The sequence below is a fragment of the Rhopilema esculentum genome, chromosome 5 (assembly GCF_057945365.1).
Source record: "Rhopilema esculentum isolate cy_ngs chromosome 5, ASM5794536v1, whole genome shotgun sequence".
NCBI classification, from domain to species: Eukaryota; Metazoa; Cnidaria; class Scyphozoa; order Rhizostomeae; family Rhizostomatidae; genus Rhopilema; species Rhopilema esculentum.
Genome location: NC_142819.1, coordinates 4290858 through 4316144, shown reverse-complemented (window position 1 = coordinate 4316144; position 25287 = coordinate 4290858). Strand labels below are relative to the sequence as shown.

Here is a 25287-nt window from a genome sequence, read left to right as displayed (position 1 = left end):
ATAACACAAAAGTTTGAATAGTTGGCCATTTAACATACAGCAGATTATGATTGTGTTGTACATAACGACATTTAAGTCACATCTTTGAGTAAATATTATTTTGGTTATCCAGCGTTGATAATTCCAACATGAGCCCATCAAAATATGTAGAATGCTGTGAGAATTTTACAAAACACACATAAAAATAACTTCATTTAAATTTCAATTTAAAAATGCCTGAAACTCACCAGATGTCGGTTTTATGCTTTCACGAATAACTGCCAATCTTGTAAAATATTTGTCGTTCTTCACTTTGACTACTGTACAATGCTTCTTGTTCTTGCACAAAACATTAAAGCAGTATTGGTCAACCATCAGAGCTATATTACAATGCTCGTTTTGACAACAGTCGTGTACACAGTCTCTGTCTCTAGTTTTCTTACCCCGATAGATGTATTTTCCGGAACGATGACCACCTTTTATTGTCGTTTGATACAAAATCTTTGCCTTTATACAAATCTGCAAATTTGATTGTTGTTTTCTTGGAGGTGGGTTTTCAGTGTGATAAAGATGGACTGAGGGCGGAGAACTGAGTTGCCCCCTTTTCGCTGTGCCTGAGCTTCCTATAATGGCTCGTAATTCATTTGCATTAGGTTCCACCCACGGGGGGATGATCCTGTTCCTACTGTGCAGATATGCAATCCTTGTCCTGTATAAAACGCCATGATAGGCTTTGACGTGCTGGCAACCTTCTCTCCCGTAACAATACACTAGGTAACACTGGTTGGTTACCATAAAAACCAAGTCACAAAACTGCGCATTACAACACAATTCAACGCAGTCAGTAAGCGTCCCTACCTCACCTTTGTATGTGAAATGCCCAGCATCATAGCCTCCTTTTAAGGTAAAGCCCTCATATACAACAGATTCTTGACAAATTATGGCTTTCCGTGGCAATGCATTCTTCATCAGTGTTGAGGTGATTTTCCCGTTTTTGTCAGTTGAAATAGTGATACTTCTCCGAACGTACGCTACAGTCATTAGGTAGTGCCCAGCACGTTTCATTGGCACTACTTTACACAATTTTGCTGTATAGCACTTGACAGTATAGCAATGACCTGCTACCAACAGGGCTACGTGACAGTCATCTGAAGTACAGCATCGCTGTATGCACTGATCGAGATTCAAGCCACCTCCTTGCGAGGTGAAGATTCCTGCTCGTGGTCCACCATACAATGTGGCACCGGATCTTACTGATGTAATTATACATGTCAACCGTCCTTCTGCGTTAACTTTTGGTTTCCTATTGCTTAAACCCGATGTTAGAATTCTCTTCACAGTTTTGATTTCTTTTGTGCTGTTTCTTCCCCTATTTGATTCATCAGTTTGAGCAAGTTTCACTGAAATTGTTCTGTTCACTCTTGAAACTCTTTCAAGCTCTTGATTGCGAATAGAACCCTTTTGAGTTTCTGCTAAATTTTCAAGTACTGTTTCTCCTGTTATTTTCCTTACCTTCTCTGATAATTCTTTGGCTCGTATTTTCTTTACAGCATTATAAATCGTCTTAGCAATGTCCCCACTAACGAACTTCGAGCGACTGTGTTTCATTACATATTTCAGCTCTGGAAGAACATCTTTGAGATGTAAATGGACTTTAGAAAGCAATTTACTTAGCTTGAATACAACCTTTTGGATATCTGTAGTCGAAGTGTTTGCAAGTGCTACGTGCAAGGTCGGTCGATTCGATTCTTTTGAAGTTTGGTACAACTTTCTTATTAGTGCTGACTGAGTCGGAGTTAAGGCTGCCAATTTTGATGTATTCTCGGTTTTTGAATTCAAGTAGTCTGTCAAATAGGAATAGTCTGTATTACTATTGCTATGATTGGACAATTTCACTAATGGGCTTTGTAGTGGGATACCAAAAAAGGGCTTCTGGAACAATGGTGATTGTGTTGTTTGATTCGCTGATTGGTTGAAATAATGAGACACTGATGCATTGGTGTGCAAATATTTTGACAGATTTTGAAGCATGTGTAGGTTTTCAGGACGATACCCTTTACCAGCAGAAATATCGGAATTTTTCGTTGCTAGCACAGAGATAGGTTCTCTTTTCACGTATTCTCTTTTAGCAGTTGGCTGTGGTTTTTCAAGTCTATTTAACAATGAATGGAACAGATTGAGAAGTTTCTGCGAATGTTTTACGGAAGTAGACATATGCTTTTTAGCAGAAATCTCGTGAGCTGACAAAGGTCTAAGGAACATTGTTGGGACATAGGTTGAACTGGCTTCCGGTGGTGTTTTATAAACACGTGACAATGACCTCAATTCCGGATTTCTGATTTTCGCCAACAAATGAGGATGCTTTGTTGATGCGCTTGACTTCACTAGTTCACACCCTTTCACGGAGAAGCACTCAATTAGAAAGCAAAAGTCCCGGTAAAACATTGCAAAATTGCATCTTCTATTTTTGCAGCATTGCTTATGGCAGTGCACCGGATCCTTAACGAAAAGAATCGGGAAATAATTTCCCGCTTCAGCACCATCGCGTAGAACTTTATCGGTGTAAATCCCTAGTAGGTCACAATGTTTTCCATCTGTTGGCTTCCTGTGAAATGAATGTTTCAAGCTGAGAGATACCTCATTGGGATCCCCGAAACTTTTCTTGGCACCAGTTGCAGAATGGACCAGTTTAGGTTTTTGAACCGGACTTAAAGTGGTGTGTACCAAGCTTGCTGGCAAATAATCATCAGTAACATGATTGGGATTTTTGTTTGTCCCCTCAGTTACAAAATGTGTTTCTGACGACTCTTTTGGCGAAATTAGTAATGTTGCAGATTGATTTTGAGCGAATTTAGTTTCTGCAGTGCTTGGGTGATTTTCATTCGAAAGCGTTGTATCCGGTTTCATGCTTGGGTGAGAGACATTTTCGAGAGAAATCGTTTCATTTCTGGAAATGGGAGAATTTTCAAAACTGGTGGCACTTTGCTCGGGGTTTCTTGCACTTTGATCATTATTATTGCTCATGTCATTAATGTACAGCTTTTTAATTCCAAAATATTCTGTCAGTTTTTTAGAGACAGCACCGTTCGTTTTAGTATAATTGGTTTCTCGTTCTCCTTGAGAATGATGCAATCTTTGCTGATTTCTACTTGAATGCATGAATCTTCCAGGGTTGTAATAGACCTTAATCGTATCTGGCCAAGTTGTTGCTGCGGTGTGGGACTCGGTATTATTCCTGTTGTGATTTTTGCTGTGATCTCTGCTATGATTATGATGTTTATGGTGGCGGCGCAGCCCTGGCTTGTAATAAACTCTAAATGTCATATCAGGATGCAGCTCTTTACGATTAACAACATTCAAGAACTGCTCAGTACTGTTTATGGGTGCAGATTGGTTCACTCTGTGACTAGGATCTGGTAGCAGCCTCTTGGTACCGTTCTCTGTTTTTATTCTGGAATGATTGAAGTGGTTGGTAAGCTGCAATGGTAATGTTTCTTTATGGACAGTTTTGTTGTCATTACGGTTTAACCTGTGAAATTCTGGTCCAGCATTCATCAGGGAGCCATTATTATCACTGGCATTTATTTTAGGTAACGTGGCTGATCTATAAGCATCAACTTCAGTTTTGTTCAACTCAGACAGTGCGTCAACTTCAGTCCTATTCAGCTCAGTAACTCGATTAGTTACGTTTGGCATCATTTCGGTTGCTTCTTTTAGGTAATATTTCCCCGGATGAATAATGGTCTCATTGGCACCTACACCGACGTTATAAACTACTTCACTGCTTTTCTGTGTAACATTTTCTATTTGACCTACTATCGAAGCAATTTTCTGTCCCATAGCAGATTTGTTTGCAAACGAGCTGTTGTGCTCTGTCAAAGAGGCATTAAACACAAAGTGCTGAAGATCATCGTCTATACCATGTGTTTTAGTTGTTCCACCATGAGAAACACTTAGTTGTTCTACGATTTCACTTGAATTCACAGAAATCTCTGTTGGTGTATTTGAACTTTTCGTTGGCATGATTTTATCAAAAAGATGCTGTTCATAGGTAGAATGATGCTCGTATTTCGATTTGAAACTTGGCACTAAGGGCTTTTGCTCTATTTTTACTATGTCTGGACTGTTGGTCTCTGTTTTCACTTTCTCTACCGGAATGTTGCTCTCTGTTCTTACTTTCTTTACCGGGCGGTGGCTTTCTTTTCCTATTTTCTCTACCGGATTTTTGTTCCCTGTTTCCACTCGTTTTTCTCCCGGAATGTCATGCTCTGTATTTACTTTTTCTACCGGACTCTTGTTCTCAGTTTTCTTTTTGTCTACCGGACTCTTCCACTTAGTTTTCCCTTTTTCTACCGGAATCTTGTCTACCGGACTTTTGCTTTCTGTTTTCACTGTGTCTACTGAACTGAGCGTTGATGTACCATATTCACTTACATTAAGGTTCCCATTGCTATTCCGTACAACATTGGTTTTGTGATCGTTAACATTTCCAGATCGAGAAACATCTGGTTTAGTTTCAAAGCTGACATTGTTTGAAGCTGGTGGTCGATATTCAAAACCTATTCTAGCTTTTGCTGCTTCAGAATCTTTTTGACTAGCATTTGACATTTTCATGTTTTTATCAGTAACATTGTTAGACACATGGTTGTTCCAAAAGGCAAAAGATGAATCTGTCACATTCACCTTCTCTTGCAAACTCTTTGAAGAGCCTTTGTGTTTCATTTTCACCCCAATATCATGTATTTTGCCACTCGCATTTTGTGCCAAATTTCTATACAGTAGCCAATAAGGACTCTGGCCGGGCATTCCTTTCCAAAACAATCGCTTGTATGCAAAAGGATTTGGGCTCCCCTTTGCGCGTGCGTTTGTGTTCTCATTTGCGTTTGTGTTCTCATTTGCGTTTGTGTTTGCAATTGCGTTTGGGTTGCTGGTGATGGGATTAGTTGGGTGGCTGTAGTTTCTCCATGGATACAAATAATTAGGCCAATAAGGTTTCTCTTGATAACGGTTAGTGTGCTGCGAAGTCACATGTTTATTACTGCCTATCGTACGAGAAGCAGCATTGATGGCCATAGCAACCGGCTTACCTTTTTTCTCTTTGGTACGTGTTTCTTGCATTGCGAGAGTATTGTGAAATTTGACAGCACTTCTCATTCTCGAGCTATTTTCGAATCGTTTGTTGCTGGATTTGGAAACTTTCGTTAGCAATTCTTCAAATCTTTGCCTAGAGGTTGTTTGGTAGAGTGGTTGGTCTAAACTAACCTTTCTCGAATAATTTGACGATTTGTGCATTGGGGCAGTATAATTCATCGATTCAGGCAAATGCAGAGATGCATTTCCTGCATTTCTTGATAAGCCAACTGAATTCAAGCTCCTTTGTGGTTGATAAGTACCATGTATTTCTGGCCGACTAGCAGACATTTGTTGTTGGGCTGTGTAATTATTAAGAATGGTTGTGTTGTTACCACCATTCTGTCGAGGTAGAGATGACTGAACTTTGCTTAAAGATGAACTATTAAACGTAACCAGACCGGGTGCATTTGAAGCCAGACCGGGTTCATTTGCAGCCAGACCAGTTGCATTTGTGACCAGACCGGGTGCATTTGAAGTCAGACCGGGTGCATTTGCAGCCAGACCAGTTGCATTTGCAGCTAGACCAGTTGCATTTGTGACCAGACCGGGTGCATTTGAAGCCAGACCGGGTGCATTTGCAGCCAGAACAGTAGCATTTGTGGCCAGACTGGGTGCATTTGTCGCCAGACCGGGTGCATTGGTGGTCAGACCGGGTGCATTTGTGACATTTGGAGATGAAGATGTGCGATTATTGTTTTCACTAAAAATGCTATAATTCGCATCGTGAACATAACGAGGTTTTGGCAGTGAAGACGGTGTCAGGTAAATATTTGCTGGCTTAATTTCCTTCCTTATGCTGTTTGCTTGTGAATGATACAGCCTGGGAATACTATTCAGTCTCTCTGGATACATCCGCGACCCAGTGGTAGAAGCCTCAATTATAGTGCTGCTGGCAGTAATCTTGGGCCTAGCATCCGATATCGTAGGAGTCAAATTTGTTGGCATAAATGTCGGGGTATTGGTGAAAATTTCTGTAGCAGATGTGGATCCTAATACATGCGTAGGTATAGCTTGCTCAAGTTTTGTTATCTCAGAGTCTATTAAAGGGTGCCTTACATTTTTAGGAACGGAAGCTTCTTTCGTTATAGCGCTTGGTTTGAGCGATGGACTAGAGAGTGACTGGGTGATTTGCTTTGCCCCGGACAGTGCAATTGCTGTTGCATTATTCGATTGCTGAAGGCTTTCTTTTACAACGACGAGTTTTTCTGTGGTACCCATCAATCTATTTGCTGTTTTCCTTCCACTAGATTTCAAAGGCCTAGCAAAAGATTTCATTAAGGCAGCGAATTCTCTTGACGTTTTGCGACTTTTTGATGTAGGGTATGATTTGATCAACACACTTTGAGAGTTTACAATTGGCGACACTTGCCTCGATGTGTTTCTTTGATTCTTGATTGTCAAAATTTTTGCTTTAGACTTTCTTGTATTATCATCAAGCGCAGTTTGATTCTGAAGAATTTCTTCAACATGGCTTGTGTCTTTGCGTGTCTCAGACGACTCTTCGCGGTTTTCCATTAGACTTACTGCAGCTTTAGCATCATCTGTTGAAAGCCCATCTAGCGGTATCAAGTCGACTTCCTCACCAATACTTGCATAAACATTTTCTAGAGTTTTACTGTCAGCCACTTCCGAATTATTTAGATGATAATCAGACACGTTCATTCCCGTCACATTTGATTGACTTTTGGTACCGTTTGTTGCGTTGTCCTTAGCAGTCAAGGTCTGATTCTTTGAAACAAATGAAGCAATTTCTGAGGTCTGGTTCTTGGCATTATCAATGCTTGGTGCCTTATTTTCGAAACCGATGATCTCTGTTCGCCTTGTTCCCACAACTGAGCCCTTGAGATCATTCCCTAGATACCTGGTTCTGTTCTTTGCACTTGAAACATGGGATGTGGTGGACATTGTCGTGGCGTCATTCTTGGAATCATGAAATGGTTCGTATGTTAACCTGTTCTTTGTTGCATCGTATGCGGACGCCGATTGGACTTTATTCTTAATTGTTTTTAACCGTGGTTCCGACTTCAAATTATCATCCTTCCAACTTGTTTCGTTTCTTTTCTCAACAGCTGATTGTTGAGTGCGCCCTTTCCCTCGAAATCCTTTTAAATGTTTCAGATTATTCAGCAGAGGCTCTGGAATTTCCTTTATTTGATGTCTATTAACAGAAGTTTCACTTACCATTTCCTTTTCAACTTCCTTAGCACTATTTGCATATCTGCCCTCATTAGCCTTGTTAATGGCGCCGGATGTTTGTTTCATATCTAGAATGCTGTTAAATGAAATTGGTTTTGCCGTGGTCTTTGATCGCATAAACGTGCCTAATAGATGCGACAAAGCAGATGAAGTCCTTGCGTTACTCAACTGATGAGCTGTAGGGTTGTTTATTATTGACAATGATGATGATGATGATGATGGCTCAAATAGATTCTTTTGTGTCAATGTTGGATAATTGTGCGCCTGAACTCCATGCCTGGCTGTATAAGCCTTCTTCTTTGGAGCCTTTCTTAGCTTTTCACCTGATGCAGTTGTTGGTTTCTTTGATACGGGTGCTCTCGCTGTTGTTTTGATCGCCAAAACTGGTGATGTTGTTGCAGCACGTGGAGTTGTTGCTGCTCCATATGGGATTTTTGTAAGTGCACTTGGTGCTGTTGTTATTGCAGAAAGGATTGTTGCTGCTGCTGTTTGGATAGTTGTTACAGGAGTTTGGGTTGTTGTTGTTGTTGCTGTTGTTGTTGTAGGTGAAGTCGTTTTTGCAGTATGCAAGGTTGTTTTTGCTGCGTGTGTCGTTTTTGTTGGCATCACTTGACTAAAACGACGAGCTGGTGTTGCTTGTGTAGTTTCAAATCGTTGTTTGCTTCGCCCAACCTTGTGTCGTCGATTATGTGTTTTTGTCATTTGAAGTCTTTCTTTTGGCGTTGTGTTATTGAATTCAACTGTTACTTTACTCGTCTGCTTTACATGGCTAGCTGATCTTGTGATATTTGTTCCTGCTGGTAATGCTAATGGTTTCGTGTCATATTGATTTCTTGGTTGCTTTGTTTTCTGATGTTTTGATGTTGCACTAATGGCATTGACTGATTGCTTCGCTATGTCACTCGTTTGAGGCTGATTAACCCAACGATCTTCATGTATTCTGAGACCTGTGCTTGAATCTTTGCTTTTGTGTGACGTTCCCGTTTGCTTTCCTGACATCGATGAGGTCTTCCTTGACAAGTTTGTCGTTGCTACTGTTCTATATGTTGCTTTTGGTGTTGTCAATGGCTTTCGTTTGTTGCTGGTCCATGATGATGATGTTTTTGATGACAAAGTAGCATTGACCATGCTGTTTTTATCGACTGAGTCTTGATGAAGGTGACTTTTCCCCTTCAATGCCTTGCTTTGTGCTATTGCATCTTTAAGCAGCAGGGATGCATTGCTGATAACTGAACGATTTTTCAATTTGCTCTGGTCATTTTGATTCGACTTTCTAGAAATGGCGGAATGTCTAAGGCCGGAATTCGATACATTTGTTTGACCAAATGGCAAACTATTTCTAAAAGAGTTGTTAATCGCTAGATAGCGTTGACTGTCTTCTACAGTTGACTTATTAAGACCTCTATGTTTGTGGCTCAAGACAGTTTCGTGGCCTTTTTTAAATAATGGCTTTATTGTGTTTTGATACATGCCAATATCATTCTTCTGTGCAATGATATGGTCTTTACTAGACTTTTTCTTTTCAGTGTTTTGGTCCTGACTATGGCTACTTTTCTTTAATTTGAAACGCAGACCTCCTCGGTAAACATGGACAGCCTCGGTTTTTCTATGGCCTTTATTAGGGATGAACTGACAATGAAACTCTGACTTGCAAGTGATCGTAAAGCATTCCATTTTGACAAGCAACGCTAAATTACAGGTATCTGATGCACAGCAATACTTTATGCATCTATCCATACTTGCAACTATTCCATGCAGTACAATTTCCCCAGAATGCAGCGCATATCTTGGTATAACATTTCGGTGCATATGTCCATGGCTGCATAATGCTGTTTTATGGTATGTAGGAGAGGCATTTTGAATTGCTGCCATCAAGTGGGCTTTGTAGCTATCATCATTGGCAACCCTAGTGTTAGTATTTATTCGATTTTGTGAATCGTTAGCCCGATTTATTCTACTCCCATCAGCAATCAAAATAGTTGAGACATTTACCGATTTGCTGGTTTCAACACCTTTATATTTGCTATCAGGTGATGCGACATCCATATGTCTGTCATTATTTTCAGTATTATGTCTAGCGGTGTGATTCGAATAACTTAGGTCATCAACATTAGTTTCCTGTTTCAACAACGGGCCTTGAGCTTTAAATGACCCTGTTATCTCATGGAGTAGATCATCTTGTTCACCGTAGTGTTGTCCGCTCTGTAGTTCTTTGCCTTTCGTCATTGCTGCTTTTCCAATCTCTACTAACCGATTAGCAAGTCTTGATCTTATATCATCTGAATGTAGCTTAAAAAAAGCATTGAAAAGCTTGGTTTTTTTCTCATCATTTTGATCAACACAAGGTTTTGTGCCATTGCTAAGACACTCAGCTATTTTTAAAGAAGTCTTGCCAAAGGTCATCAAATGGCTAACCATCCTCTGTGCTTTGTTGTCATTAGGTTTTGGCAGCCAAGAATCATTTTGATATACTAAGAGCTTTGTAGCTTCCTTTATTATTTTGGTATTCTCTTTTGATTCTTCATCCTTATGAAGTTTGTTTATTTTATAAGACGGTATTCTCTTTGGTTCACTTGATAGCACGGTAGACCTGTCCTGCAGGTCTTTCGTCACCAGAGGCTTACTCTTTTGCTTAGATACGTATTTCTTGTGCCCTTCTGATGTGCGTTGGTGGTGTTTAGTTACATGACGGTGTAGACTACTATTACCGTTTCTAAAAAAATCATGCGTGTTTGACATCCTTCCCATCTGAGAAACTTTCCCCGCAGCTGAGCTTACAGTTGAGGAAGGTGGACCGATCTGGTCTCTTGTTTTGCTGGGTGGCAGAGGGGTGTTGTCTGCATGCAGCAAAACATTGTAAGAGACCACCCTTTCACCTTCCTTGTGTTGTGAAACATTTCTGTGATGGGTATTATCAGTTCTCGTCATAACAGTAAAGTTTGTAATTTTGTTTTCTTGTTTTTTCGTCACTTGGTCTGTCGAACAGAGATTAAAATTCGATTACATCAATTATAATCAAATTATACTACATCGAGATACAGAGATAGAGAGAGAGAATGAAAAAGACTAAAGCACTTTCAAAACGGTCACATGTTCTAATAACGAGATTAGATAGGTGTCTTTTCAGGGTTAATTGAACTGGTAACGTCTCTGTTCAAACAAAACTTTGAAGCTGCCTTCAGAGCAACCTAAGCTAGATTTAATAGGGTAAAATTGGCCAGGTGTGTTCTTTGCAACAACCAAAATATTCACAGTAGAGTACCTAGTCAAACAAACCACTAAATCGTTACTCTAAAAAAGCAACTCACAGTTTGCTTTCGTTTGTATTGTACCTTGGCTACTGTTCGAGTTAGTCTTTTCTCCACCGTCAGTGGTAACATTTCTTGACAGTTGACTTTGGCTGGCTTTGGAATCAGATTCTGTTGTCTTTGTTGCACCTATGAATGAATAAAAGGCTTATCGATATTTCTCAATTGAAAAAATCAAATCTTCCCTGGCCAATAGAAATGTATGGTTTTACTTGCAAAGGTAATATGCAATCACCAAGAGTCAAAAGAAAGTAGCAATATAAACACTTTCTTTGGAAGATGCAGCAAATCATAGAATTGTCATTCAGAATGTCTTTCAATCTTTTAATGTAATCTTACTTTTCATTATATTAAGTGCATAGAGAGCAGCATAAAAAGGTATCCAGTAGATGTTGATTTAGCTGAAATATTCAGATCTTAAAGCTGAAACGTTTTTGAGAGAAGATTTTGCAAGGTGTTGCCTGGACAAAGCTAAATTCCTCGTTATAATTCATAGAATTTAGTCACAATCCGCAAGACTTTGCTGGTGGACCCAAGTTTAGTCGTCATAACTTTTCATTCTACCCTAACAGTTTAACATACTAAAAAATTTTTGATCAGCATTACCTTTGCCGTTAGCCTTAACGCTGGCTGTTGGCAATGGGATTTTACTTTTCTTAATCTGCTTCACTACTTCAAAGTCGATTTCATCCCCAACATCACCATAATTACCAGAAGCACCGTTCTGATCAACAAATGCCCCTAAACTATCCGTTCCGAACTCTGGCAGTAGATTATTCGGTTCCTCCCAGTCACGTTCCTCATACTTGCTAAACTCATGGTCTGAGGCGGGGACTGTCGTTTGGAAGGCGGTCGGGTTTGTCAGCATAATATTTTCACTGTCTTGATCGATAAGATCACGTGGCAAGCTCTCTTGGTCTTGGTATGCTGTAGTTGGGGAAGAAGGCGTTCGCTTGGTGCTCAGCATCAGGTCTTCTGCAGCATTTGACCAAACGAAGTCATCTTGTGGCACTTGCGTCCCAGTCCCAGCATTCGCAAGCTCGTCAACAATCCAGTCTCGACTGTCAACCTGATCATCTTCAGCTTCGCTGCCTATCAAGGGGCCAGCCATTGCCTGATTTAGTCTCTGACTTGCAACACTTTCCCCATCACTAAAGCTATCATACCCACTCTGGTACCTCTGGAATAGCGTGTTGGCTAGATTTGTCTTCTGCACAGCGTCGTTATCACTCAGACGCTCTTGATCTTCCAAGTCTTTTGGTTTCTTACCTGTTGGTGATAAGCCAATTTTCTCTAAATCTTGGAGTAGAATCTGTCTGGGTTTTGATTCGTCGCTTTCGACCTCGTTGGCATTTGTAGTCGCATCAAGATCGGATTCTCCAAAAACTGTTGCAAGGTTCTGATCAGTTTCAGACAAGTCTGAATCTTCTTTAGGCTCTCCAGCTGCCAGCACTTGGCTACCTTCACTTGAGTTTGCATTTGCTAGGTCCTGAAGAAGAATCTTTGGCAATTCGCTGGCATTATTATAAGCTGAGCTGGACAATACGTTGCTTTCAACGGGCTCAGATGACCATATTGTAGGGACCATATTCCTTCTCGTATCCCTTTCGTCACCTTAAATCAAATATATGCTGTCCTTTAAACATCACGACATGATGTTTATAAATGGGGTAAACCTAATTAGGTATCTAGCATAAATACAAGTCTCCAACAGAAAACACAAATTTTGCCTCATGAAGTTTCTCTACGAGTAAATTGCGCTCAAGTAAAACTTTTCACGCACAAGAGAACAACTTGAATTGTTTCAAAACTATAGGTTTACTATCAAAATAGCAAAGACTAGTTAACTATGAAATATTCGACGGTATTCTCCTTTGGAAACCATTACCTTGTGAAATATCATGATCAGCATTAGTGATACTGGTTGTGGAAGCTGGTAAAGGTGATGTCGTTGTTTGAAGTAGTTGGTTGACCTGTGAAGGTGTTGTTATGTTACGGGTGGGCTGTTCAGTTGGAGCAATGCTGCCGTCTGCAGGCAGACTTGAATGCATATCAAACGACTTCGACGTCGGAACATCATGTCTCTGCGTAGATACATCAGCATTTTCAGCTTTGGAAGTATTTCCTGTGCGAAAACGAAGAATTTACTTAATCTTAAGAGAAAATATTAAGTAAAGATTAGTAAAACCGTATGAAGCTGAGACGCAATGTCCTTCCTATCTAATGCACTATGCCTCCTAACAAAAAGCATTGAAGAAGCTTTGCAATGTTAGCTATGTTATCTATGGTTTGTACTAAGCTAATCCAAAAATAAAAAGCGTGATTTAATCTAAGGTGTACAAGTTGGACCTGTACAAGTTATGAAACATTATTATTTAGCCTCGTTTGGGTAAAAAGACCGCGTGGATAAAATAATTGTAGAAGAATGGTAGAAGGGTTCGAAAACGTTTCTGTTTGTGTATTGTGTATGTGTATCAAAACAATTTGAGCTTGCATATCGGAACAAATCGGCACAAGAGGAAGTATTTTACATGTGCTGCAATTTAGCTTTTGAAAATTTCTCAAGACTTTCAATTTTTTGAATTTTTACTATACTCAGCGCTATCTTATAGTTTTTGTTCTGAAAGATTTTCAAATACAAACGGCAATACAAAGCTATGTTAAAGAAAATGAAAAATAATACAAAAGTCAAGACCTTTATAAGAGTATCTAGATGCTACAGTCACTTAGTGGAAAAAGAATGCTTTTCAGTTATATTCTTTTAATGATAAAATTAAGAAAAAAAAACTTTCAAGAAACTGTAACAAATTGGAAGAATAAATAACAAACTTAAAAATCTATGTAAATATTCACCAGCACCCCAGGATAGCTTAATCCTTCATTCCTCAAGCACTCTTCCTCAGTCAGAGACTATGAATATTTTTATGACTCTTACAATGCATAGCTTACGATCTAAAGTACCTTTGGAGAGATGAGCTTTTACATCAATATGAGTGATATAAACCAGTTTTATAGGCTCAGAGCGACCACTCGCATCCACCCATAAACACGATTTCTCATCTTTGCAATCCACAGAGTAGCAACTGCTCCCTTTCATGTACGCTACATCACATCCATGTCGTCGACAACAAGCAGATTTGCACTGCTCAAGTGTTTTAGCGTGCTCGTGGTGGGTGAATTTACCAGAAAGTGTCCCGAACTGCAGATCTGCTTGAAGCAAAGCCAGAGATTCTTTGCATGCAGCTGCATCATTGTCGCCTGATCTTTTCGAACGAGATCCATCTAGAAAAATAACAAATTATTGATTTTGATAACCTAAATGCCATGGTTAACCAATATTTTAGATGTGGATGTCTCAGTAGCACAGAAAATGACTGACAAAGCTGTGTCGACCAGATCGATTTAGCATTTGGCAAAGCATTTTGAAGATATCGAAAGAAAATCTACCTCGCAAATTTTACCTGGCACATTTGAAAAAATGGCATACAGCAAAGTCCATTTCTGGCCTCCTTTACAAAAATACAGTCTATCTGGCGTTATTTAAAAACAGCATCTATGTTAACAGATTCAAACTGGCATGTCATTCATTGAAAAGTGCTCATCACGACCAACTAAAAACAAGTAAGGCTAGGTAACAAATCTCTGAGTGCAGTTTCGAAGGGTTGGCAGACCAAGACGTCTGATGAATAGTCAAGTAGACAAGCAAGTGAAGCGCAACGCTAATATTAGGATATTGATAGTTGAAACCTATTTGCAAGGAGCTCAAATGTAGCTGAAAGCAAGCTAGTCGAAAGGTAGCATTTCAAGATGGAAACAGAGAAAAATAATAACGGAAAGTCAAATATGTTGTTCAAGTTCAAAGCTTTCTGAGAGACTTTGCTGTTAAAAGAATTGTTATTATGATTATATGAAAAGGGAAATTTTCACGGACTTAGTAAATGATTAAAGACTTTTTAAACTCTTGACAACATAGTATAAATAACCCTCGATACAAGTACTTAATGGATGAAACATCGAGAATACCGAAGCCACGAGACTATGGGGAAAAGGTTAAACACATCCGTGTAACATATATACACTGGAGAATAACAAGCACTCCATCTTATTGTAAACAACTGAAGAGACACGATGAAGTAAAAATAAATTGCAAAATAATATTCATGACAAAAATTAGCAAAAAATGGATTCAGCTACTGAATGACAATGTGAAGGCACACAGAGAAGGCATGCTCGCCAAAAAATGCCATCTTGTTTTGCAAAGCTAAATTTGATGGTGCTGATGCATATTTCGAAATAATGTTTGTAAAGGACTGGAATCGTTGTATTAATATTTTGCATATGCAAAAACAAAAATTGCTCAGTGGCGAAAACAAAATATCGCTGAATGGCGAAAAAAACAAAACATCGTTGTGTTGCAAAACAAAACATCGCAAAGTTGCAAAAACAAAACATTGCAGAGTTGCAGAAACAGAACATCATTGTGTTGCAAAACAAAACATCGCAAAGTTGCAAAAACGAAACATCGCTGTGTTGCAAAGAAATTGTTTGTTGCTTGCTGTTTAGCATAGTTTTACTGCTGCTAAATTTTACTATCGATAATCATTGCATTGGTAAGGTATTTTATCATACAGTTAAACATTGTTTCTTAGCTACAATGTTTTTCATGCACAGTGCACGCAAACGTATAAATTCAACACTGTTTGCAATGTTCCACTCTCTATAGCAAAAGGACTTAAGCAATCAGATATTGAGTTTGATGAATATGCTGATAAAAAATACAAAATAAACGGGATCAAATATAAAACTTCAAAAAACGGTGCACTTCTTTTGATGTCATGTTATAACACCAGTATCGAAGCAAAAAGTGCAAGAAATATTTTTCAATTAAACATGCGAAGGAAATTTTAAATGAGAATGAAATAGAATAAAACTGCCTGCATCCGGGCTGCAGTGCAACGTACCTCAAGGAGCAGCACAAGATAAGCTAGGCTTAAGGCAGCAATGGCTCTTCACTAGCTACTTACCCAGCAGTGCGAGCAGCGTCTGCACAAAACTTAACTGCCACTGGTTTGATGGGAGCTGGGCAATTTAAAATGCTTCTCCTAATGATTACCTATACATTGACCATAATCAAATCAGCCGGTTGGAATGCAACCAAAGTTCAAGGCAATTTACTGTGATCTTGTCTACCTGACGATGCTGCCTGATTATAAACGGAATTGAGCAAACTGTAAACAAAGATTTCAGGACAGGTTTCCCGTTAATTTATCAGGGGGAAAAGTTGGTTTACTCGAAGATACAAAAAAGGCTCGTGTTTGATACTCTGTACCGTAATTTGTGAGAAAAAATTGCTTTTACTTTGATAAAGATATTGAAGGGCAAAAACATTTTGAACTCACACACAAGTATCTCAATTTATAACCGTCACTCAAATCGCTTAATACTGAAATCTGTTTCAAGGCTCCAAAATGAAAGATTTTTTTTAAGAAAAATAAAAGCGTAGATTTTAAAATTTTCCAAAAGCTAGAAATCGGCTGAAATTAGGAACATTTAAAAGGTAAAACTTTAAAGAAAAGATCAATTGGTCAAAATAAATTCTTCACAACCACCTCAACCGCCCCCCCCCCCCGTGAAAAATTTATCCTTAAAAATCAAACATGATGATGGAGCCGTCAACAATAAATAAAAAGACTTTTAGTTTGAAATTTGTTATGTGCTAGCAGGAATTGTTTTGAACTTTTTTTCCTCTTGTCTTTTGTTTCTACTTGCATTGATAAATCCTTAGTAGAAATACTGCCATGAGGTGAAGCTTCTGGCAAGGGGAATCAGTTTCGAGTTGTTTATCACTTATCAATCTCGTATCTATGGTTAATCAATGACCAATCAGTGACTAATCCAACAAGATTTGGTCAGATGGCAGCTATCTGTCGGGGAGCAGAACAAGTTTAGGCCCAATGAACCAAGTGATTGTACAGCTAACAGGGCTGATAACCGAGCTGGTCAGAAGGTCGCGGCTTCCGCACGAAGATACCGATCAACGATATCCCTTCTAGAAGCATGTTAGATCATATTATGTTATGAACATAAACTGATAAGGCAAAATGATTGTAGATGCCATATCATGCAATTTACCGCTAATTAAAGTACTGCTACGACCATTTCAACTATGCTACGACTTATCTTAAGTACTGCAAGAAGAATTCTGAACATCAGAAAATGTCAAATGGCATTTTTTTTTGATACGCGATGATAATAAAGCGACTCTTGCTTAAAAAACCAAAAGTTCTTACATTCAGCATTATTGCTTTGGATGTATAAGCTTAAATGCAATATAAATTTTGAAAATGGCGAACAAAGCTGATTCGTTTAAAGAAATGTAGGAAGAAATGGGTGGTGCATCGTTCAGGTCCTTTGCTCAACTTTATATGCAACAGGAACGCACCTAATAAGGATTACATAATTGACAAGTTAGAATATACTTTGTGATCCCTTCTTTATGATCTATATTGGATAATAAACAATTTTCTTCCGTTGCAAGCGGAATTTATTGTGCAAGAAGGCAAAATATAAAAAAGCAAAGATGTTTATTGAATAAGACTTAATTGTAAAGGAAAAAGTAGGGAAAAGGAGAAGCTGGAGACGGCCACTATCACCTTGTTACAATCTTAAAGGCAAATATTCTCTTTAGACAGTGAATAAATGTGTCTTCTGGATTTTATTGGGGCAGGGGTTTTTTTCCATAGGGCTGAAAAATTATAATAATTTATAGGACAAGACTTGAAATCTCAGACTTCGAAATGTTCAATACAATTAGCGGGAAGATGACTATGGGCGGTGGACGACATGATAGCACGGAGTATCTTTATATTGCAAGGAAAAAAGCAGTTCATTTCCCCAGTAGGCCATTTTCCAGATCTAAAGAAAAAACCGGGTGCAAGAAACTCAAATTGGAAGTAAGGCTACTAAGATATTAGTGGTCTATTGTCTGCCAATTTTAACAAAGTCTAGTTATTATGTCAGACAATTTTATCACCAATTAGAATGAATTACGTTTCGCAATAGGAGCAAATTTCTTTTGTTTGGAGAATATTTGGTCGGTCTGAGGCTAATATGGTTCAATTGGTGGTAGGCCAGTTTCGATTCGTTCATTGACGCTCCATTGGCTACCCGCAGTCAAGTTAGCGTAACCACGACCGCCGTAACTAGCAGACAAAGCAAAGTATCGCTTGTGATTTCATCGAAATGGTCCCATAACTTGACCGCGTTTAGTTTGCGACCTATTAAGGTTAACAGCCTACGTCACACTAAACTTTGGGTCTGATGTGCGTAAGTGTGAAAATAATAAATTATTATTGAAAATTAGCTGGAAGCCCCAGACTGAAAGCCTGCAAAAAGTCAACACAGATCTTTTCTCACTGCCTTCCTACGGCTTTTAACGACAGGGCTATTACTTTAGCCCACAAATGCCGAAACTTAGTACCATTGTGCAAAGGGAGAAGGAATGGATTTGAGCACTTAAAGTCTGTTGAGTGCAAACAATTATTAATGGTAGCTATCTAGCGTGATCAATAGAATAAATTCATAAATTGTGAACAAAAAGGAAGCAAAAATGAAGAGTCCAAAAGCGACTCTTTCATGAAAGCCTGAAATATTGTTTGCTTCTTTTCAATTTTTGTGGTTTTAAACCTGTTTGCTGTAGTAACGAAAACAATGCAACGTAAAAATTCGGTTCCAGGCAAATTCTGTAATGTAGACCTTTGCAGCGTTTGGAGTAAAGTTTTAGTGTTAGCATAGCTAATAATACACAGTCAATTGCTTCTCTTTTTGAAGATTGTAATTCCTCGGCTTTATGATTGCGTACAGTTCGCTACACAGCTAATTTGATCTTACTATCTATTCAGGAATGATTGTTTTATTGGAACTTTCTCGAAATTCTTTAAATCACGATAACCAAAACTTTGTTTGTTTGAAATAAGGAACAACAGCTTCCTTTCAGAAAAATTTCGTTGAAATGAATTTAGAGGCTAGATATTTGCTTTCGGTATACAGAAAATTTATAGTCCTAGACCTCTATAGAAAATCTTAAATAAAAATCACCAAAGAAACAAAGAAATACTATAAAAATTAACGCTGCGTGGCAGCACTATGGAGCCCGAGTAGGAGCTTCGGATCGAAACAGTATATCATAAGCAAAATGGGGGACAGTTAGGTGCTTAGTAAAACAGACCAAAGATTCTGTGAACAGGCCGATCATCTGTTGACGAAAATGAATCTCTTGCAGTATACCTGCGCTATTGTGTGACAAATCTGTCTAATTTATCAATGCCTTAAATTAATCACAAACTTTCCATTCATCAATTTCTACACTGTATCGGTGGGCGTATTTCTTATTGCTATGGAAATTTACAATGGTGCTGATATCTTTGCTAATGGAACCGATTAAGTCTATTGGTATAACTCTGATGATTTCACAGTCTCCTATGAAATTTCAATAAGGAAACATTGAAAAGATGATGATTCAGGCAAACAACTCACTTAATATTATTGCGATGTGTCGTTTTAAACTGTACCCAGCTTTTTAAATGCACCGTAGCAAGAAATCTTGTCCTCAGTGTTTGATCAAAACAAAATTTATTGGCTGATCTCTTGATCTTTAAATCGAACAATGGAGTCGAAAAAGGAACAGGTATTCCATTGTTTAATCAATTAGATGCCTGGGAATCTTACCACGAAAAAGCATTATAGGAGCTTTTAAACCTGCATGTTTACGGGGCTGTAGAACTTCCTTGCTATTTATTTACATCCTGTTATTTTGTAAATTTTGAAAAGCAAAGAGTCAAATATGAATTGATCTTTAAAAAAAACAGAAGATAATTATTTGAAGTATTGGAAACAAGAACAATGTAGCATGCATGGTCATGGCCGAAAGAACTAGGGTTAGATACGAAAATTTCCCTTTTCAAGTAAAAGTTTTAAGACGAATTTATTTTCCTTTTATTAACGCTGGTGGGGTTTGAGTTAGAAAGTCGGTCGAGTTATATACCCCTTCTCTATTCTGCTGCTCCATCGGTTGCACCATATCTTCTAATGGATTAGTTAAATTTGATGAATTAAAAGAAATGCATGGTGATGTGTGCAATATACAAGACCATTTCATTGAAACAGATGCAAAATTAGGTGACAATAAGCAATCGATCAATAAACTAGAAGAGGCTTGGCAATATTAGATAATGGATTTCGTTTTTGCTTTGCAAGAACATCAGTAGAGCAGAGAGTTTGGTAAGCATGAGATTGTTTGAAGATTGCAGATAGTAATGGCAACGTTACTGGAGGAAAGGTGTCCCGCTCTTCTAGTCAAGAGCAGATTAAGTTTAAGTCTTCTGTTTCGTATTCTAGAATAGCAAAATTCAGTATCACTCTTCTTCGTCACTTCTAGAAAGAAACTGGTTCAAACCAGTCAGAAAGCTTTAAATATAACCAATAAGAATAGTGGATTACACACTCGATGTCGGCAGTAGCGTGCCAGCTTTTTTCGCGTGGCCCAGCCCCTAATTATACAAGTCAAAAATATAATAGATTACCTTTGTTTCCAGGTTTTTGTCCCTTTTTAGCTGCTTTCTCTCGATTCCTTCCCTTTCCCTTTGCACGGTGGCAATTTTCTTTATCTATGCATTGGATGCCATAACAGCTACCATCAGAAACAAGAACAAAATCACACCAATTGCTAACACAACATTCTTGCAGACAACTTTCTGCGTCCCATCCAGCTAATGACTTGTAGTATCCAAAAGCTAATCCAGCTAGCTTATCCCCTGCGAATCTTGAAATTTGACGGCTGTTTCCACAATGATGTGCATGAAATTCATTGAGTACTTTGGCAGTCGCCAACACTTGGACTAAAAAGAGAAATTATGTGGAAAATTTAAAATAAAGTTAGAATCACAAAAACAACATTTTATCTCATATTTGTGGATGAAAAAATAATTTCATTTGGTTTTTGGAGTTATCCCTAAACTATAGAAAAATACGAACAACTTTCATTTTTCGCGGCTTAAGTATGAGAATCGCAAAATCTGAGTTAGAGAGTTGCTAGATCAAGGCAAATTTTAAATGTTAACTAATCTGGAACCACACTTTTTGGAAAATTCCTAGGCCTTAAAATTTACAAATAATTTTCAAACTTTGTTTGGGAGCATGCCTTCTCCTGGAATCACCTTTCTTTGTTAACAAGCGTCACCATTTAAGCGAAAAATTGCCTACAAGTCTTGGAAGATAAAAGAACCGTTCTTATCTGATAGCAAAAAAGGTTAGTAAATTCTAAATATAAGTCTTAATAGCAAGGTATACAACATCTATTCAGTTAATATTTTCTAAAACGGGTTGGCATAAAAGGCAAGGGTTGAAAAGGGAGAATTACAAAAACACAAAACGAGAACTTGGTTGTATACAATAGTAAGGCTGGCAGGCGTAGTAACAGGAGTTGCCAGCAAGTAGCAGTGAAACTCTGATAAAATGCTATCTTTACTGCTGAAAAATAAGCGAACATCGAATGCTATCCTTTGAGTTACGCGTTTCCGTAGATTAAGTATTGCGAGAAGGCACTGAGAAAGCATTGCTAATCTGCCCATTTACGTGTAAATGGGATAAAGATATCTGAATTGATTCAAAAGGTTATCATTTGTGACAACATGTTTAAAATGTAAAATATTATCAAAATGTGCCTAATGGATTTTACAAAATCAAATCAATTTGAGATTAAAATGTCCGTGCAAAACACAAATGAATCTCATAACTTCAAACTTTCATATAAAATACCTGAATCTTGCAGATATCAGAAGCTTTTCATAGGTAAAATATTTATGCTGCAGTAACTACACTTATCAATATTTAGGAAATGAATCTCTAAGTAAAAAATGGGCGGTTGTTTCACTATGTTTGTTCTGTTTACTACAAAATATAGTGCGCAGGGCTTCCGCAAAAATATATTTTGTAGAACAGCAGAATTCTCTAACTTCAGCATATAAATAACTTCAAAAGCTTTTCTTTAAGAAAACAGTACAAAATCTATAGAGGTTTTTTAAGGAAAAGAATACTACGTAACAGAAACAATGGGACAGCTTTTGATCAATGGTCCGCCAAAAACACGGATCAATGTCAAATACAATTAAACGCATTGCAAACGCTTGTTTTAAACAAAGATTTCCTATCAAAAGGCGGCCTAAATTTGACTAATAGCCTGACCTGTTCGAACAAGCGTGTAAGCACATACACAAAACAAGTTCCTGTTCATATCGTTTGGATTCTTCGTTTTCTTTTAATCATAGTATAACATAATTACGCACCTTGGGTCAACAGTAGTAGCAATTTGAGAAACAAATGCGTTGCAATGGCTTTTCCAGTTTTTCTATTTGATTTTCCATGGTAATACATGCTCTCATGGCGTGTAATCCGTTCATTGAGGAGCGACTATCCCGCGACTTATGATAGGCATGCAACGATTTTCACCGACATGCAAAGACATCTAATAGTTTGCCCCATTTTTGCATTTTTTCAGCAATTATCCATCTTTTCGCAGCACTTTACTATCTTCAAACTACTCCTAAAAACACCAGACTGGAAAGACAAGTGACGTCACGTGAAGCAGGCAGTATAGCATAGCCATATCGTGTGAATGGAGACGCATAAGATCACAGACGGATACGGAACCAGAAGCCGTGCAGAGACGGGGGCCGTTGCGTTGATAATCCTCGCTAAACCAATGCCGAAAGGCCAAAACATGATAAAATAACGGGTATAAAAGATTAAGGTTCGCTTGGATTAATAGTTTAAAATATAAAAGTGGTCAAAATTTGCATTACTTTTTAAGATCTAAAATCAGATCTATTGCATGCATAAATTTAAAACATGTTGTAATACTTATAAACAATAGCTAGGAAGTATTAAAACCAGATCTCGAAATACACAAACTAAAAGCAGTCGTTTGGTGAATAACTCAGTCTCGCCTTCTATGATTGTTCTGCCATTAATAGCTCCTATGAAAATTGAAAAATTTAAAAATAGCATATCATTCTAACTTCCAAACTAATTTTATTTCAAATAACTAATCCAAATGCGAGGCAAGTAATGAGCCTCGGTTCCATTTAAACAGAAATAGCATTTTCGTTTTAGCATAACATAACGTTTTTCTGACAATACAGACTAGTTCTCATTTGTAAATTCAACTTCTTAATGAAGGAATCCTAAAATATTTCCAAATGGCCTGATGCTTATGTGGTACTAAGATCAGTTTTGATATAAAATTAAACTAACAGCTATTTCCTTTCTTGCCAACTATTTTGCTTAAAAATTCATAGTTTTAAAGACTTATTTCTGACATTTCCCACTTTCTATTGTCTGAGAGAAGCATATTTGTCCGCACACAAACAAAAACCTTCACACTACCACATTTTTTCAATTTAAACACCACAAGTTGCATAACAAGGTTGTAAAATCAAAAACACTATGCGCAAGGCTCAAAAAGTGTTTTCCGTGATGCTGACCCCCGGAAATGTACCGTAGACAAAATGATGGTAGGAACTCCAAAAAGCTACATAGATTCCCACATTGAAAACATCCAAAACGAGAAGCGCGCTAGAACCATGTCGACGAAATGAGCTTGCAAAAATAAAAAATAAATTGAAGGCTCTTTGCGGATGGCTATTTACTAATTATAATTGAATCAATAATCCCATTTTTCTATTTTAAACGATTTTCCCCAAAACAATAGAACTGGTGAAAAAGGCAGCAAAAAGTGTTTCTTGCAGGTACACGCTACGGTTGAGTGATTATAAATCAGGTCGTTTCAATTGTTTTCGTTGTGGTACCGAACGTAAGAACGTTTAGAAATCAAGATGACATCTGGGGATTTGATTTAGAATTTCTGGGTGTTTATATAATAAATTAATGGGGGAAAAAATTCAAGGAGGATTTCGTTTTTGGAGGCGTTAGGGCTATTGACAAACATCTGTCCAAAATCTTAAACTTCATACTTTCTATAACCAATGTAAAGTTTATATAACTATACAATACAACACAAATTCAATAATAACATCACAAGGAATACTCCTTTGATATCCTAATGTCTGAATATAGCAACCTTTTCTTTTCATATAACAGAAATAATGAATCGAACAATAATAGGAAAACTTGAAAAGATTTTAGCTTTCAAAGTATTTTTAAAGTTTTAAACACATACTAAAGTTTACTGACAAAACTACACTTACAAAAAAAAATTTGTCATGGTATTAGTGAAATCTTCTTTAGGGCGTTTAATGAATAAACTTGTGGGTTAAAACAATATTTAGACTGCTGCTTGACTCTTGACACATACAGGTGGCATCCAAGCATGGAAATGTTTTATCACAATTTTCATTTCAAATAGGGTCAACGATTAAATCTGATGTAGAAGCCTTATCTCGGAACATCCCTGTGTTTTCATTGTTAAAGGAACAAATTACAGGGCTTAAGAGATATGATGAGAGCTTAACTTCAAATATGCTGTCGTGCCAGAAGGCACATCAAGTTCTCTATATAGAAGTGAAAGCAAGATGTTGCCCTGAGAGTTCTCAATTTTCAGATTAGTTTTTTGCCTTATACTGGAATTATTTAAAAGTGTAAATGCTTTTCATTTGGCTCACTGGTATCTATCTTATTCAATTCAAGCTATCTTAGGTATTGGAGTTGTATCCTTGATCAAGTTCAATAAAGAGTGTTTTTGATTTTAAAAAACTTTCATGAATTGCAATGCTTTGATCAATAGTGTTCTGCGACAGCCCAAGGATTTTGCATCAAACTTCTTGGTTTATTAAAATTTTTCAATTTTTATTCCAAATCCTAGCAAAATCCCTCTTTTCTAACAAGAGATGTCAGCACGATAACAGCGACTAGATAATTAAATGACTAGATAACAGCGAATTGGTGAGCCTACACGAATAGCGTTAAAGTTAATAGCGAATACCTATAAAGTTAGAGTTTCACTATATTGGATTGCAAATGGAACGGGGAAGAGCGGAGCAGCTTTTTCTGGAGATTGACATTCAGGGTAGCAGTTACACAACGACCTTCCACTTGCTCGTATGCCTGTATTCCCTCCTCTACATTTCTGGTCCACAGTGCTGTGGCCCCCAATCCCCCTGCTTCCAAAGTCCCTGCTAAAAAAATGCCATTTCCGAAGAACAAGAGGGCGTGGCAAAATAAATGTTTCTTGAGTCATACCTCGGGATCCTGCTTTGGACAGTGTGGCAGTCAGGATTTGTTCTGGATCTGCCCATGTTAGATCAAACATTTTTTCTACCTTTTGAAAAACTCACTCATTTTCAAAACTGAAACTTGACAGGTCTGTACATAATTTCAAAAACATTCCCTGAACTAAGTGCATTCTATGCTTTCTAAATAGCTCCTACTTTACTTCTACTGAGGTAAAATATTTGGACTCAAATGGATACAATATGTGCTCAACTTACCAAAAATTATTTTAATTTTTACTCAAATCAATATAAGGCCTATTCTTGAATATTTTCAGGACGTGAAGCAGATCAACTAAAGCACTGAAAAGGTCCTAACTTTTTTAAATGATTAAAAAAGGCTTTGTTGGATGTAAAACTGATTTTTAAATATGGCAAGGAATGACCAC

At 37.8% G+C, this 25287-nt stretch overlaps 1 protein-coding gene across 5 annotated transcripts in view; it reads right to left on the bottom strand.

The window, feature by feature from the left end:
- Positions 1-24219, bottom strand: part of LOC135689820 (uncharacterized) — a 57006-nt gene extending 32787 nt beyond the window's left edge. The window contains exons 1-7 of one of the 5 annotated variants that reach the window (XM_089116313.1): positions 21959-24219; positions 20198-20512; positions 13578-13898; positions 12505-12741; positions 11223-12230; positions 10617-10745; positions 228-10283 (exon numbers count right to left, since the gene is read on the bottom strand). In XM_089116313.1, the coding sequence (XP_088972439.1) occupies positions 228-10283; positions 10617-10745; positions 11223-12230; positions 12505-12741; positions 13578-13898; positions 20198-20512; positions 21959-22046 (12154 nt within the window). In that variant the 5' untranslated portion in view covers positions 22047-24219. The other 4 variants (XM_089116312.1, XM_089116311.1, XM_089116315.1 and 1 more) reach the window with 4 other exon arrangements.
- Between the last annotated feature and the right edge of the window lie 1068 nt (positions 24220-25287).